Consider the following 14,926-nt stretch of genomic DNA (forward strand, 5'->3'; position numbering starts at 1 on the left):
TGCGGATCAATTTGGAGGGGAAAGAATGTTCCAGCTCATCCCCACTGAGCAGTTTGCTGAGCTGAAAGATTTAACCCAGTTGGAAGGGTCTTAAAAAGTGATTGGTTCCTACTACAGATTTACACATTGCAGCAAACACACAGAGGGCTCCATCACACCGTGTGAGTGATATAGACTCACCCTGGTTAAAGATCATTACTTGCTAGGCTGACTGCTCCCCATGCAAACCCACACATTGCCAGCCCTCCCCCACCACATGCCCCACTGTTGATCCCAGCCATAAAGACCAAACAAGATCCCAGCTCCAGTTTCGGAGCCGGTCTGAGTTAGGTGACCACAGCTGGACAGTGCTGTGGCCTTGCAGTATCCTCTTGGCCAGGCCATTACTCTGCACTCCTGCCCCTGGTCACTGTGCCTTGTGACTACGGACAGTGGCTGAAGACTGGATGCAGTTCCAACCGGATACGTCAAGCCTGCAATCAAAAACCGGGATTTCTGGGGTCAGGAATACTGAGCACCACAGAGTAGCCGTTGCTGCTGCAGCTGCCGTCACTTAACCCAGCACAGACCCTGGTCAAAACCACTGCACCACAGAACCCAGCACCGCTCACTGACAGTGTACAGTGATGTGTGTTAACACCAGGGTACAGTGCTGGGGTACAGTTGCAAGGTACAGTGGAGGGGTACAGTGGTATCAAAGAGAGTTGGGGTACAATTTTCGGCGACACCACTGGGGCAGAGTGTCGGGGTAAAATGATGAGGAAGGGTATTGGGTTATAGATAGTGATGGGGTAACTGACAGAGCAGAGCGAAGGGGCAAAGTGTGGGGGGGGATACAGAGTGTGGGTACGCACGGGGAAGTGTGCCTGGGTGGTCTCACCTCGGTACTGCAGCTTCTGTGCTCTGTTGTTGGGACAGTCCTTTCCTTGGAGGCTGAAGTTGATGTTTGTTCGAATGCAGCGGTTATGGAGTGGCTGCACTGGTCTGAAGTTGTCGCTCATGCTCAGGAATATCTGTGACGGCTGGTTTTGACTCAGGAGTCTTAAAGAATGCATCTGAAACAAAACGCAGTGAGGACGTTACTTGGGGCAGAGTGTTTGCTTCTGCGCCTGAGCCGAGGGGGGGTGACGGTGGCGATGGGGTTAGCCGAGGGGGGGTTGACGGTGGCGATGGGGTTAGCCGAGGGGGGGGAGGGACAGTGGCGATGGTGTTAGCCGAGGGGGGGGAGGGACAGTGGCGATGGTGTTAGCCGAGGGGGGGGTGACAGTGGCGATGGTGTTAGCCGAGGGGGGGTGACGGTGGCGATGGGGTTAGCCGAGGGGGGGTTACAGTGGCGATGGGGTTAGCCGAGGGGGGGGAGGGACAGTGGCGATGGTGTTAGCCGAGGGGGGGGTGACAGTGGTGATGGTGTTAGCCGAGCGGTGGAGGGGGGGGTGACAGTGGCGATGGTGTTAGCCGAGGGGGGGGAGTGACAGTGGCGATGGTGTTAGCCGAGGGGGGGGAGTGACAGTGGCGATGGTGTTAGCCGAGGGGGGAGTGACAGTGGCGATGGTGTTAGCCGAGGGGGGGTGACAGTGGCGATGGTGTTAGCCGAGGGGGGGTGACAGTGGCGATGGTGTTAGCCGAGGGGGGAGTGACAGTGGCGATGGTGTTAGCCGAGGGGGGAGTGACAGTGGCGATGGTGTTAGCCGAGCGGGGGTTACAGTGGCGATGGTGTTAGCCGAGCGGGGGTTACAGTGGTGATGGTGTTAGCCGAGGGGTGGGGTGACAGTGGCGATGGTGTTAGCCGAGCGGGGGGAGTGACAGTGGCGATGGTGTTAGCCGAGCGGGGGTTACAGTGGCGATGGTGTTAGCCGAGCGGGGGTTACAGTGGCGATGGTGTTAGCCGAGGGGTGGGGTGACAGTGGCGATGGTGTTAGCCGAGCGGGGGTTACAGTGGCGATGGTGTTAGCCGAGCGGGGGTTACAGTGGCGATGGTGTTAGCCGAGGGGGGGTGACAGTGGCAATGGTATCTGCCGAGGGGGGCGGTGAGAGTGGCGATGGTGTTACCCGAGTGGGGAGTGACAGTGGGCGATGGCGTCACTGCGCTCTCTCGCAATCCTTCGGTCGGCCCACACACATGAGCGGTGACAGTGTGCCTGGGGTAACAGGCTTATTAAGGCCCTTAAGTAATGAATGAAGTTGGATTTTGGCGGACAGGCAAATAGACCAGGCGGCCTTTGCATTTTTAACAAAACCTCAAAAACGGGCGGGATGAGGTTTCCAACACAAAGTGAAAAAGCAATAAAGGATTTTCAGCTTCCTTTTTAACATCTTCCTGTGAGTGAGTCATGTGTGGAGACATGTTTATCTCATTTGTAAAATCCTTATTTTTCAGGCAAAAAATCTTCAGCTTCCTGAGCCAGCTCTGTGCGTTCAGGGAGCTTTCACTGAGCTCACACCCCCCTCCCAGGCCTGCCCGACAAGGGGAAAAGCATTCCCTTCATTTTATCAATGGATGTGCTGACACTCACTGGGGTACAGTTCCACACACACTGACTCTCACTGGGGTACAGTTCCACACACACTGACTCTCACTGGGGTACAGTTCCACACACACTGACACTCACTGGGGTACAGTTTCACACACACTGACTCTCACTGGGTTACAGTTCCATACACACTGACTCTCACTGGGTTACGGTTCCACACACACTGACTCTTACCGGGGTACAGTTCCACACACACTGACTCACTGGGATACAGTTCCACACACACTGACTCTCACTGGGGTACAGTTCCACACACACTGATTCTCACTGGGTTACAGTTCCACACACACTGATTCTCACTGGGGTACAGTTCCACACACACTGACTCTCACTGGGGTACAGTTCCACACACACTGACTCTCACTGGGGTACAATCCCACACACACTGACTCTCACTGGGGTACAGTTCCACACACACTGACTCTCACTGGGGTACAGTTCCACACACACTGACTCTCACTGGGGTACAGTTCCACACACACTGACTCTCACTGGGGTACAGTTCCACACACACTGACTCTCACTGGGGTACAATCCCACACACACTGACTCTCACTGGGGTACAGTTCCACACACACTGACTCTCACTGGGGTACAGTTCCACACACACTGACTCTCACTGGGGTACAGTTCCACACACACTGACTCTCACTGGGGTACAATCCCACACACACTGACTCTCACTGGGGTACAATCCCACACACACTGACTCTCACTGGGGTACAGTTCCACACACACTGACTCTCACTGGGGTACAGTTCCACACACACTGACTCTCACTGGGGTACAATCCCACACACACTGACTCTCACTGGGGTACAGTTCCACACACACTGACTCACTGGGGTACAGGTTCCTTCTCGAGCTGCCTGCTGCCTTTGACACAGTTTTCTGCACCATCCTCCTCCAAACGCTGTCTCCCCTGTCCTCAGCCGGGTCAGACTGCTCTCACCCGGTTCCATTAAGAAACATAAAACATAAGAGCAGGAGGAGGCCATTCAGCCCCTCGAGCCGGCTGTGCCATTCAACCGGATCAGGGTTGATCTTCTACTTCTACACAATATTCCCGCACTATTCCCGTGTCCCTTAACATGTAAAAAACTATCGATCTCATTCTTCAACATATTCGGTGACTGGGCCTCCGCAGGCTTTCTGGGGCAGAGCATTCCAGAGATTCACCACCCTCAGTCTTAAATGACCTGCCCCTTATTCTGGGACTGTGACCAGGATTTTCCAGTCGGTGATTTGGGGGCGGGGCCTGCTCGCCGAGGGGAAAATGACGCGGGATGATGTCGGGAGGAACCCCTGATGTCATCCCAGTCCCTTTTAAATATTGAGGAAGGCGGGCGGACAGCGAAATCAGCTGTCCACCCGCCGATCTGTCAATGGCCAATTAAGGCCATTGACAGGCTAATTAAGATAATTAAAGACCTGCCCGTCCAACCTTAAGGCTGGCGGGCAGGCCAGGAGCCCCAGCGGGCTCCTGATAAAACATGAAACCTCATCCACTGGCGGGATGAGGTTTCATGTCCGTTTTTAAAAAGTTTCATAAAGTTAATGTGTTTCTTATTAACATGTCCCATCTCGTGTGACATTGTCACATGAGGGGGACATGTTAATAATTTTAATATTTCTCTGTTTTTAGAGTTTACTTACCTCTCACGAATCTCCCTGAGACAGGACTTTGCCTCAAGGAGCAGTGTGCGGTCCTTGACAGCTGGGAAATCCCTCCCCCCCCACCCCGCATAGCGCTTCCTGTCGGACAGGCCATTGGCCGGGCCTTAATTGGCCCGCCCACTCAAAATGGCGGCAGGCCCCGTTTCGGCAGCAGAGTTCGGCTGCCTGCCCGCTGCCGAGCTGGTGGGGCCCACATGCCCACCAAGGGCAAAGTTCTGCCCTGTGGCTCCTGGGTGTAGACCACCCCACCCCAGCCAGGGGGAAACAGCCTTCATACACCCAGCCTGTCGAGCCCTGTGAGTGTTGTGTAGGTTTCAATACGATCACCTCTCACTCTTCTAAACTCTGGAGTGTACAGGCCCAGTCTCCTCAATCTCTCCTCATTGGTAAGTCCCGCTGTCCCAGGAATTAGTCTGGTGAACCTCTGCTGCACTCTCTCTACAGCCAGTATATCTTTTCTTAGATAAGGAAACCAAAACTGTACACAATACTCCAGGTGTGGTCTCACCAAAACTCTATACAACTGCCCTCCAGCTGTACCTGCATGTTAGCTCTCAGTGAGTCATGAACAAGGACACCCAGGTCTCTTTGGATATCAGCACTTCCCAGTCTCTCACCATCCAAGAAATATTCTGCCTTTCTGTTTTTTCTACCAAAGTGGATAACCTCACACTTATCCACATTATATTCCAACTGCGATGTTCTTGCCCACTCATTAAGCCTGTCCAAATCCCCTTGAAGCCTCCTTGCATCTTCCTCATAACTCACATTCCCACCGCTTTGTATCATCCACAAACTTGGAAATATTACATTTGGTCCTCACATCCAAATCATTGATATAGATTGTGAACAGCTGGGACCCAAGTACTGATCCTTGTGGTGTCCCACTAGTCACAGCCTTCCAACCTGAGAATGATCTGTTTATTCCTACTCTGTGTTCTGTCCATTAACCAATTCTCAATCCATGCCAGGATATCACCCCCAACCCCATGTGCTCCGATTTTGTTTCCTAACCTCCTGTGCAGGACCTTATCGAAAGCCTTCTGAAAATCCAAATATCGCATATCCACTGATTCCCCCTTCTCTATTCTGCTTGGTACATCCTCAAAAAACTTGCAAAAGTTGGTCAAACATGATTTCCCTTTCATAAATCCATGTTGACTCTTCCCAATCCTACCATTATTTTCTAAGTGTCCAGCTATCACATCCTTTATTATCGATTCTAGTACTTTCCCTACTACTGATGTCAGGTTAACTGGTCTGTAGTTCCCTGTTTCTCTCTCCCTCCTTTCTTAATCTGTGGGCTGACAGGAACCATTCCAGAATCTAGAGAATTTTGGAAGATCATCACCAATGCGTCCACCATCTCTACAGCCACCTCCTTCCACACTCTGGGATGTAGCTCATCCTGGTCCACAGGGTTTATGAACTTTCAGTCCCATTAATTTCTCTGGTCCTGCTTTTTTATTGATACTAGTTTCTTTCAGCTCCTCATTCCTGCCGGCCCCTTGGTTTTCCAGTATTTTTGGGAGGTCTTTTTTTAGTATCCTCCTCTGTGAATACAGACACCAAGTATTTGTTTAGTTTCTCTACCATTTCCTTATTCCCTATTATAAATTCTCCATTCTCTGCTGGTAATGGGCCCAAGCTTGGTCTTTATTAACCTGTGTATACTCACAGAAGCTTTTACATTCTGTATTTATGCCCCTCGCTGGCTTACTTTCATGTTCTACTTTCTCTTTCTGTGTCAGTTTCCTATCCTTCTTTGCCGAATTCTAAAAGCTCCCAATCCTCAGGCCTACTACATTTTTTGGCAACTTTATAAGCCTCTTCCTTTGATCCAACCTATCTCACCAGCCATGGTCAGCTTACCTTTCTAAAATATCCTGAAAACTCACAAGACGCAGGCAGTGTGCCAGGGTCCGGGAGAGAGGGGGCATCCAGAAGCGGAAAGTGTCTATGCAGGAATGCTGGGAGCTGGTGGGGAGGGGCTGGTGGAGGATAGGGGGGAGCTCGCGCTCAGATTGAAAAGACCAAATTGGTGAGGATTTGAAACGGGGCTGGAAGATTCGCCTGGCTTGTACTAGAGGGAGAATTGCCGTGAAAATCCCTCACCGTGTAAGACAGGTCTGGGGTTAAAAGTTACCAGGCTGCAAAAGGAAAGGAACAGGGATAAACCCTCGGGAGCTGAAAATCACTTTGGGTGCGGGAAAATCGAATGACTACTTAAGGGACGGTGTGACGTATACCTGTGAAGTGGGGTTTTTGGGTGTGTTAAAAGTAAAAGGAGAAAGTTTGCACAAGGAAGAGGCGGAGAGATTCTTGGTAAACATGGGGGTGATAGGTTATCGGGGGTAGGTGAGATAGATGCAGATTTGAGGTTACTATCAGATCAGCCACGGCCTTATTAAATGGCGGAGAAGGCTTGAGGGGCTGAATGGCTGACTCTGGCTTCTTGCTCGTATGTTCCTATGTTCTGTATTATAGTTTAAACTATGAGTGACCTACAAAAGTAATGTTTAGTCAATAGTAATTTTAGGCTGTTTGTTACTGTAAATGTCTTAAAACATGAACTTGTGTTGTGTTATCCTTCTGCTATTAACCGGAAGCTTGAATTTCTTTTTAAAAGTTACTGGTCTCCATGGGGATCGTGGCACCTGGTTTTAATCACTCGACCATATACGCGTCGGCTGTGAGCTCTGAAGAAGAGCCATACGGACTCGAAACGTTAACTCTGTTTCTCTCCGCAGATGCTGCCAGACCTGCTGAGTTTTTCCAGCGTCCTCTGGTTTTATTTCAGCTGTGATTCAGTTGGTAGCACCTCTCATCCCTGAGTCACAAGGTTGGGAATTCAAGTCTCACTCCGGGACTTGAGAATAAAAATCACGGCTGACACTCCAGCGCAGTCTGAGGAAGTACTACACCTCGGGGGTGCTATCTTTTGATGAGGCATTAAACCGAGGCCCTGTCTGTTCCCTCAGATGGGCGTAAAAGATCCCATGGACACTATTTTGAATAAGGCCAGGGTTGTTATCCCCAGTGTCCTGTCCAATATTTATCCCTCAATCAACATGACAAAAACATCTGAGTCTTTATCATGTTGCTGTTTGCGGGATCTTGCCATGTCCAAATTGGCTGCTGTGTTTCCTACATTACAACAGTGACCTCATTTTAAAGGTACTTCATTGGCCGTAAAGAGCTTTAGGACATCCAGTAGCGTGAAAGGCTGCCGAGGCCCCAAACTCTGGGGTTCCCTCCCTAAACTTTTTGGCTTCTCCATCTCCCTTGCCTTCTTTAAGACATTCGTTAAAACCTACATCTTTGGCCAAGCTTTAGTTCGTCTGTCCTAATGTCTCCTAATGTGTCTCAGTGTCAAATTTTGTTTGACCACATTCCTGGAGCTGTTTTACCGTGTGAAATTGTTGTATCTCTTCTCACCTCTCTGTGAGATGTGTCTGCCCGTTTCCCCAGCTTGTGTCCTCCTGAAGTCTGTTAATATCCTCCTCACTATTTATTACATTTCTGAGTTCCAAGTCATCTATAAGCTTTGAGATGATGTTCTTTATACACAAGGCTAGATCATTAATATATATCGGAAAGAGGGGTGAATCTGATACAGAGCCCTGGGACACACTGCTGAATACTCCCCTCCAGTCTGAAAAACAACCATTCACCATGACTCCCTCAGCTTTCTGTCCTTGAGCCACTTTCGTGTCATCACAGACACTCTTCCTTTAACCACAGACACTCTCCCTTTAACCACACTCTCCCTTTAATCACAGACACTCTCCCTTTAACCACAGACACTTTCCCTTTAATCACAGACACTCTCCCTTTAATCACAGACACTCTCCCTTTAATCACAGACACTCTCCCTTTAATCACAGACACACTCCCTTTAATCACAGACACTCTCCCTTTAATCACAGACACTCTCCCTTTAATCACAGACACTCTCCCCTTAATCACAGACACTCTCCCTTTAATCACAGACACTCTCCCTTTAATCACAGACACTTTCCCTTTAATCTTAGACACTCTCCCTTTAATCGTAGACACGCTCCCTTTAATCACAGACACTCTCCCTTTAATCACAGACACTCTCCCTTTAATCACAGACACTCTCCCTTTAATTGTAGAGATGTCAATTTTCCTAAAAAGTCTTTTAGGTAACACTTTATCAAACCCCTTTTGAAAGTCCATATACACAACATCAACCACACTACCCTCATTAACCCTCTCCCTTACTTTATCACAGATGGATAGATAAGATATTGTAATACTCGATGGAAGCTCAGAAAGCTCATATCAATGTGCTTGTATCATTCTATTTCAATGTTTGTACAACATTCATTCTTAATGTTTACGCAATTGCATTGTGAGAATTAATGTGGCAAGAAATTACATCAAATCACAAAGATGTTCCGCTTGGATTGACTCCAGGTAAAAACAGCCTGTTAGCTCATCCTCATATCATAACCAGAGTCATCATCCACTCAGCCTGAACTAAACCAACAGAAATAATTCACGGCAGTGAAAACTCTGTAAATTCTTACTGCTGTCCGCAGATTCAATTTGCCAAATAGAGGCAATATTGCAACAACTTACATAGAAACAGCACCTTAAACATAGGAAACCATCCCCAAGAGTTTCATCAAAAGGTCATCAGGCAAAAATCAACACTAAGTAGAGACGAGGCATTAAAACCCATTCTTTAACTCCTCCTAAAGAGGGTCTTAAGGGAGGAAGGAGAACTGGAGAGCTGCAATTCATTATGTCTCTACAGAATGGGAGTGAATGGGGAGGGGTTTGATCCATTGGGATTGTGTACAATGGGAGTGAATGGGAAGGGGGTTGGTCCATTGGGATTGTATACATTAGGAGTGAATGGGGAGGGGTTTGATCCATTGGGATTGTATACATTAGGAGTGAATGGGAAGGGGCTTGGTTCATTGGGATTGTATACATTAGGAGTGAATGGGAAGGGGCTTGCTTCATTGGGATTGTGTACATTAGGAGTGAATGGGAAGGGGGTTGGTCTATTGGGATTGTATACATTAGGAGTGAATGGGGAGGTGTTTGATCCATTGGGATTGTATACATTAGGATGGGAAGGGGCTTGGTTCATTGGGATTGTGTACATTAGGAGTGAATGGGAAGGGGGTTGGTCCATTGGGATTGTGTACATTGGGAGTGAATGGGAAAGGGTTGGTCCATTGGGATTGTATACATTAGGAGTGAATGGGAAGGAGCTTGGTCCATTGGGATAAGGAGTTGGATTTGGAATTCTTTACAATGGGGATCGGTTCGGATGGTAGTCAATGCTTTGATGATGTTTGAATCGGGCTTGTGTTTAGCAGATAGTGGCTGCTCACATTAACTGTGATAGCCAAGTTAGGAATTCAACATGAAAACCCTTTTAATGTTGCTGGTGATGTTACTGAGAAGTGACTAGGTGCTACGTGGTGTGTCACAGCAATGTTCACAGAGTGCGACAGTCAGTTCTGGCATTGTTAAAACAGAATAAAAATACTACCTGATTTATCAGATAGTACAAGGTCTCTCTATATAGAGCCAAAATATTTGACACATTCTCAACAAGAATAGACTTCATGGGCCAGAGCCCTCAGTAATCCTGGGTTTTGGAGGAGGAAGGTTAGGCAGCAGTTTCTCTTGGCCAGCGCAGAGTCAGTGCCCAAACATGGGGCTGAGTCCGGGGATTTTAGTGACAAGGCTGGGCTGGAAATGCTGGGGTTGTTCTCCTTGGAGCAGAGGAGATTGAGGGGGGATTTGATAGAGGTGAACAAGAGATGGTGACAGGTTTAGATAAGGCAGACAAAGAAAAACTGTCCCCATTAGCAGATTGTATAAGGGCTGGGGGGGTCGGGGGGACAGGTTTAAGGTTTGGGGTGAGAGATACGGAGGGGGGGATGTGGAAGAACAGTTTTACACAGCGAGTGGTAATGACCCGGTACTCGCTGCCCACGATGGGGGTGGAAACGAAGAAGGTGAATGATTTCAAAAGGGAATTGGGACGGGCAGTTGAGGGGAAAAGGGGACAGAGTGCGGGGAATGGGGAAGACTGATTGCTCTACAAAGAGCTGGCATGGACTCGATGGGGCTGAATGGCCTCCTGTAACCCTCCTTGCTGTAAGTGACTCGACGGGTGGGATTTTACGGACCCGCCAAAGTCAAAATCCCATCCTCTGACTCTAGATTTTCCAACCCTCAGCCCCCTAGATCATTTGAAATTTAAATGCCAGAGGTCCTGTTTTTCCCCCCCTCCCAATCTCTGTAACAAAACCAAATCCCCTTTGATGGCTCCCGTTCCTCGCAATACAACGATGTAAACACTCAAAACCATCACTGGTTCATTATAACGACCTCATAAACTCTTACCCATCAGCAGGATTAAAAGCAGATGAAATATTGCAAACAAACTCTTCACAGTGATCGACAAGGATCATTTCTTCAATGTAAACTTCCTGCCTCTGATTAGACTTTGTCATTGTTTTTGGGGTTTTTTTTGCTAGTTTTGGTTCAAACTACGGCTTAATTCATCAAGTCAACCAGAGGGGAAATGAGGAGGCAGTGAGTTGTTAGGGTCTGGGAGGTGCTGCCTGAAAGGGCGATGGAAACAGGTTCAATAATAACATTTCAAATGGGAATTGGATAAATACTTGAAAAGCTGAAAATTGCAGGGCTACTGGGAAAGCGGAGGTGAGGGCAGCGGGGAGAGGGGGGAGGGGGGGAGAGGGGGGAGGGGAGGGGGAAGGGAAAGGGGGAGGAGGGGGAGGGGAAGAGGGGGAATGGGGGAAGGGGAGAGGGGGAGGGCAGCGGGGAGAGGGGGCGAGGGGGAGAGGGGGAGGGGAGAGGGGGAGGGGAGAGGGAGGAGGGGGAGGGGGAATGGGGGAAGGGGGAGGGGGAGAGGGGGTAGGGGAAGGGGGGGGGGAATGGGGGAAAGGAGAGAGGGGGAGGGGAGAGGGAGAGAGGGGAGAGGTAGGGGAGAGGGTGGGCAAGGGAGAAGAGGGAGAGGGAGGGTCAGTGGTGGGAGAGGGAGAGGGAGGGAGGGGAAGGGGAGGAGAGGTAGAAGGGGAGGGGGAGAGGGAAAGGGGGAGGGATAGAGAATGACAAAGAGAGTGGGAGGGTAAGAGAGGATGGGAGAGGGAGAGAGAGGGAGAGAAAGGGGGTCAAGGAATGAGGAGTGGGAAGGGGAAGGGGAGAAAGGGGGAGTGGTGGAGTGGAGACTGGGTGAGGGGGAAGGGAAAGGGGAGGGAGAGGGGGTCATGCAGGGGGAGGGGGGGGTAGTTTTGATGGCTCAGCTGTTCTTTTGCTGTTTGTTCTTCATTATTGTATCCATCAGGGATTAGAGGCTGTGGTTTTGGAAAGAGGATTCTGTCTGAATGCTGTGTCCTAGATTTGATTCTCTCTTGTTTAATGGATTGATTAGAATGCATGGATATAAATAATCCATCTAGCCTAAATCCCAATTCTGATTTTACAGCAACAATCTGTGCAAATCATTTCCCAAAAAATAGAGAAGGGGAATCACCCGTCCGTCAATGTGGAACCTGAACGGATTTTGTTCAGGAGAAAGATTCCAATTTCTGAGACACAGTGACTGGGCAAACATTGTGAAAAGCAAAATTAAGTGTGTAATTTATCAGTATCGAGCCAATTATTACAGAAAGTAGCTTAATTAAGACATTAAAAGGGGGCTTTTGCTTTAAGATAGAGCCTCAGCCCCAGGCCCTATATATTGTTTACATTTGATGGCTCACTAGATATCATCCACTGTGAGGGCAGAGATTCTAAAATTACAGGCAGGTTATTCAAGGTTGAGGAGTGGGAATCTGGAACTCTCTCCCCCACCCTGAACATTGGATCAATTGGAACTTTACAGATTCGGAGTTATAGATCTTTAATGGAGGGATAAGGAGCCAAGGCAGGAAAGGGAATCGGCCATGACCTAGTGGAAAGGCAGAACAGGCTCGAGGGGCTGAATGGCCTCCTCCTGGCCCAGTGGAGTTGAAGGAAGTCCAAACTTTGAGTTTAGTTCAGCTTCGGTTTACCCTCTGCTCAATTTTAAAATTCTCATTCGACCCTTCCATGGCCTCGCCCCCTCCCTATCTCTGTAATCTCCTCCAACCCCACAACCCTCCGAGATATCTCTAATCCTGGCCTCTTGCACATCCCTGAATATCAATTACTTCACCATTGGCGGCCGTGGCTAGTGGGGAGGGTGGGCAAGGGAGAAGAGAGGGAGAGGGAAGGTGAGGGGTGGGAGAGGGAGGGAGAGGGCTGGAGAGGGAGGGAGGGGGGAGGGAGAGGGAGGGAGGGGGGAGGGGGAGGGAGGGGAAGGGGTGGAGAAGTAGAAGGGGAGGGGGAGAGGGAGAGGGGGAGGGATAGAGAGTGATAGAGAGCTCTGGAATTCCCTCCCAAAACTTCCTCGTCCCTCTCTTGTCCTTAAAGATGCTCCCTAAAACTGGCATCTTTGACCAAGCATTCAGTCACCTGCCCTAACAAGACATTTTGCAATTTGGTTTCAATTTATAGCTTGATAACATTCCTCTGAAGCAACTTAGGACGCTTTTACTGCATTAAAGGTGCTATATAAATGCAAGTTGTTGTTGGCTTAGTTGACCTGCAGCAGACAGTGTGAGCGGAGACTTGTTTCTGAATCAAAGTGGGCATCAGGCCCCTGCTAAGTGCTCACTCAGAGAGTGTAGGCATGTGAACCTCAGGTAAAGACATGGGCATCCCCCCCAGCCCTACCCCATCCCCCACCCTGCCAATCCCCCTGACTCCACACCCTGGGGTACTTTATCATCCTCTGCTGTCTCTGAGGCAGAAAATGGCTTCAATGCCCACTCCAGGGGTTCGAACATGGAATCCAGGCTGACACTCCCGGTGCCGCACTGAGGGAAAGCTGCACTGTCAGTGGTGCCGCTTTCCAGATGTGGCCTTAAACTGAGACCCCCCCATCTGCTCTCTTTCAAGTGGCCATAAAAGTTCCCAGCCACTATTTCAAAGACGGGCGCGAGTTCTTCCTGATGTCCTCACCATTGTCCATCGAACAATCGACACCATGGAAACAGATTATCGGGTCATCGACCTCACCGCTCCTCCAGGGAGTTTGCTGTGTGTAAATTGGTTCCAACGTTTCCTACATCACACTTCAAAAAACGGCTTCCGTGGCTGTAAAGTGTTTTAGGACAATCTGGGGCCATGAAAGGCTCTATAGAAATGCAAGTCTTTCTTTAATGGTCACTTGTTAAATTCACACAAATGGAAAGTGATTTGGATTCCTTTCCTAATCCCCTACCCCCCGTAACTGAAGATTTTCAGCTGGGGATCTGGGAAAACCTAAAAGAATTTTTAGATTGGCGGGCAGTGTGATTGGCGGCTCTGGGGTCAGTGAGGGAACAGAGTGCCCGATCCGGCTCTCCGGCCTGTGGTTTCACACTGGCTGGCTAATTATCGGTCAGCCAGTGTGAAGTGTGCGCTGAACCCCTCAGCGCTGCCGGGGTGGGGGTTGGGTGGGGGGTGGGGTTGCGGGGGGAGGAGGGGGTGCTGAATGAAGGCTCCCTGGAGGCTGAGAGCAGCCTCAGGGCACTGAAGACTTGAGAACAAGGTGGATAAAGTTTGTAAAATCAGGGGAAATAAAAACGTCCAATCAGTCGCCTGAGCAGATCCACGATGAAAATGCTGCCCATAGGCTTTTTTTAAAAAAAATTTAAATACGGAAGCCTCATCCCGCCCTTGGATGAGGTTTCAGGAAAAATGCAAAGTCTGCCTGCCCGCCAACTGTAAGGTCGGACTGACCACGAAAAATCAGAGACAATGACAACTTTAATGACCTTGATCGGCCTCTCGATTGTCGGCGGACGCGCTTCTGGCTTTTGCGCCCGCCCGCTGACCGGAATATCGCGCGGTTTCACATCCGAACGGGTCGGGCACGTTCCCGCACTCTGTGACCTAACCATCCTGCCCAGGGATCAGGGGAGAAGCTGAAGGATATTAAAAGAGCAAATCAATAATCTTCACCTGCATCCGTGTGACATAGATCGGCTTATTCATTATAATCCACGTCACCGTTTCGTGACAGGGTGGGGTGGTCATCGATCCCTCGTATGTAATGAAGCTGGGAGTTTCAGGGTATAGCCCTTCAATGTTTAGTCCCTGCAGCAAATATGCATCGTCTACAAAATAAAAGCAAAACAATTTCAAACAAGTCCAAATCCCGTGTTATACGATGCTGCAAAAATCAGTTTGAAATCTGTACAGTTCCAAGTCAAATGTTGCACTGAATCAAATGAAATACTTTCCTATCCAAGCGCTGAATTAGAGGTGGAATATTTCCATGAATAATTAGAGAGGCTAATTGCTAAATAAATTCTTAATTAGGCATCTGTTTTCACTGCTTTACAGCAGATCCCCCTCACTCACAGCACCACACTCCGGTATCCATGGTGACACAATTCTATCAACGGCTCGGGTTGAAAACAGCTCCAGTTGGAAGAGAGACTGGGCATCGAGTGTCCTCAACACACTTCACTCATCTTGGGGGGGACAAGGTGGGGGGCAGTAGTGAGGGGGCAGTAGTGAGGGGGATGGAGTGAGGGGGAGGAGTGAGGGGGGAGTGAGGGGGAGTGAGAGGGACAGGTAGTGAGGGGGTGGAATGAGGAGTGAGGGAGGTGGGGGAAGGGAGGAGGGGA

At 49.5% G+C, this 14,926-nt stretch overlaps 1 protein-coding gene across 3 annotated transcripts in view; it reads right to left on the reverse strand.

Annotated features, from left to right (window-relative positions):
• LOC144699585 (carbonic anhydrase-related protein 10) overlaps window positions 1-14,926 on the reverse strand; it is a 265,727-nt gene that overhangs the window by 9,628 nt on the left and 241,173 nt on the right. For 2 of the 3 annotated variants that reach the window (XM_078570624.1, XM_078570622.1), the window contains 3 exons: window positions 14,256-14,410; window positions 881-1,055; window positions 1-61 (listed from right to left, as the gene is read on the reverse strand). In XM_078570624.1, coding sequence (XP_078426750.1) covers window positions 36-61; window positions 881-1,055; window positions 14,256-14,410 — 356 coding nt within the window. In that variant the 3' untranslated portion in view covers window positions 1-35. The remainder of the gene's footprint in view (window positions 62-880; window positions 1,056-14,255; window positions 14,411-14,926) is intronic. The other variant, XM_078570623.1, reaches the window with a different exon arrangement.

This window comes from Cetorhinus maximus, chromosome 24 (assembly GCF_964194155.1).
Source record: "Cetorhinus maximus chromosome 24, sCetMax3.hap1.1, whole genome shotgun sequence".
Lineage (NCBI taxonomy): Eukaryota > Metazoa > Chordata > Chondrichthyes > Lamniformes > Cetorhinidae > Cetorhinus > Cetorhinus maximus.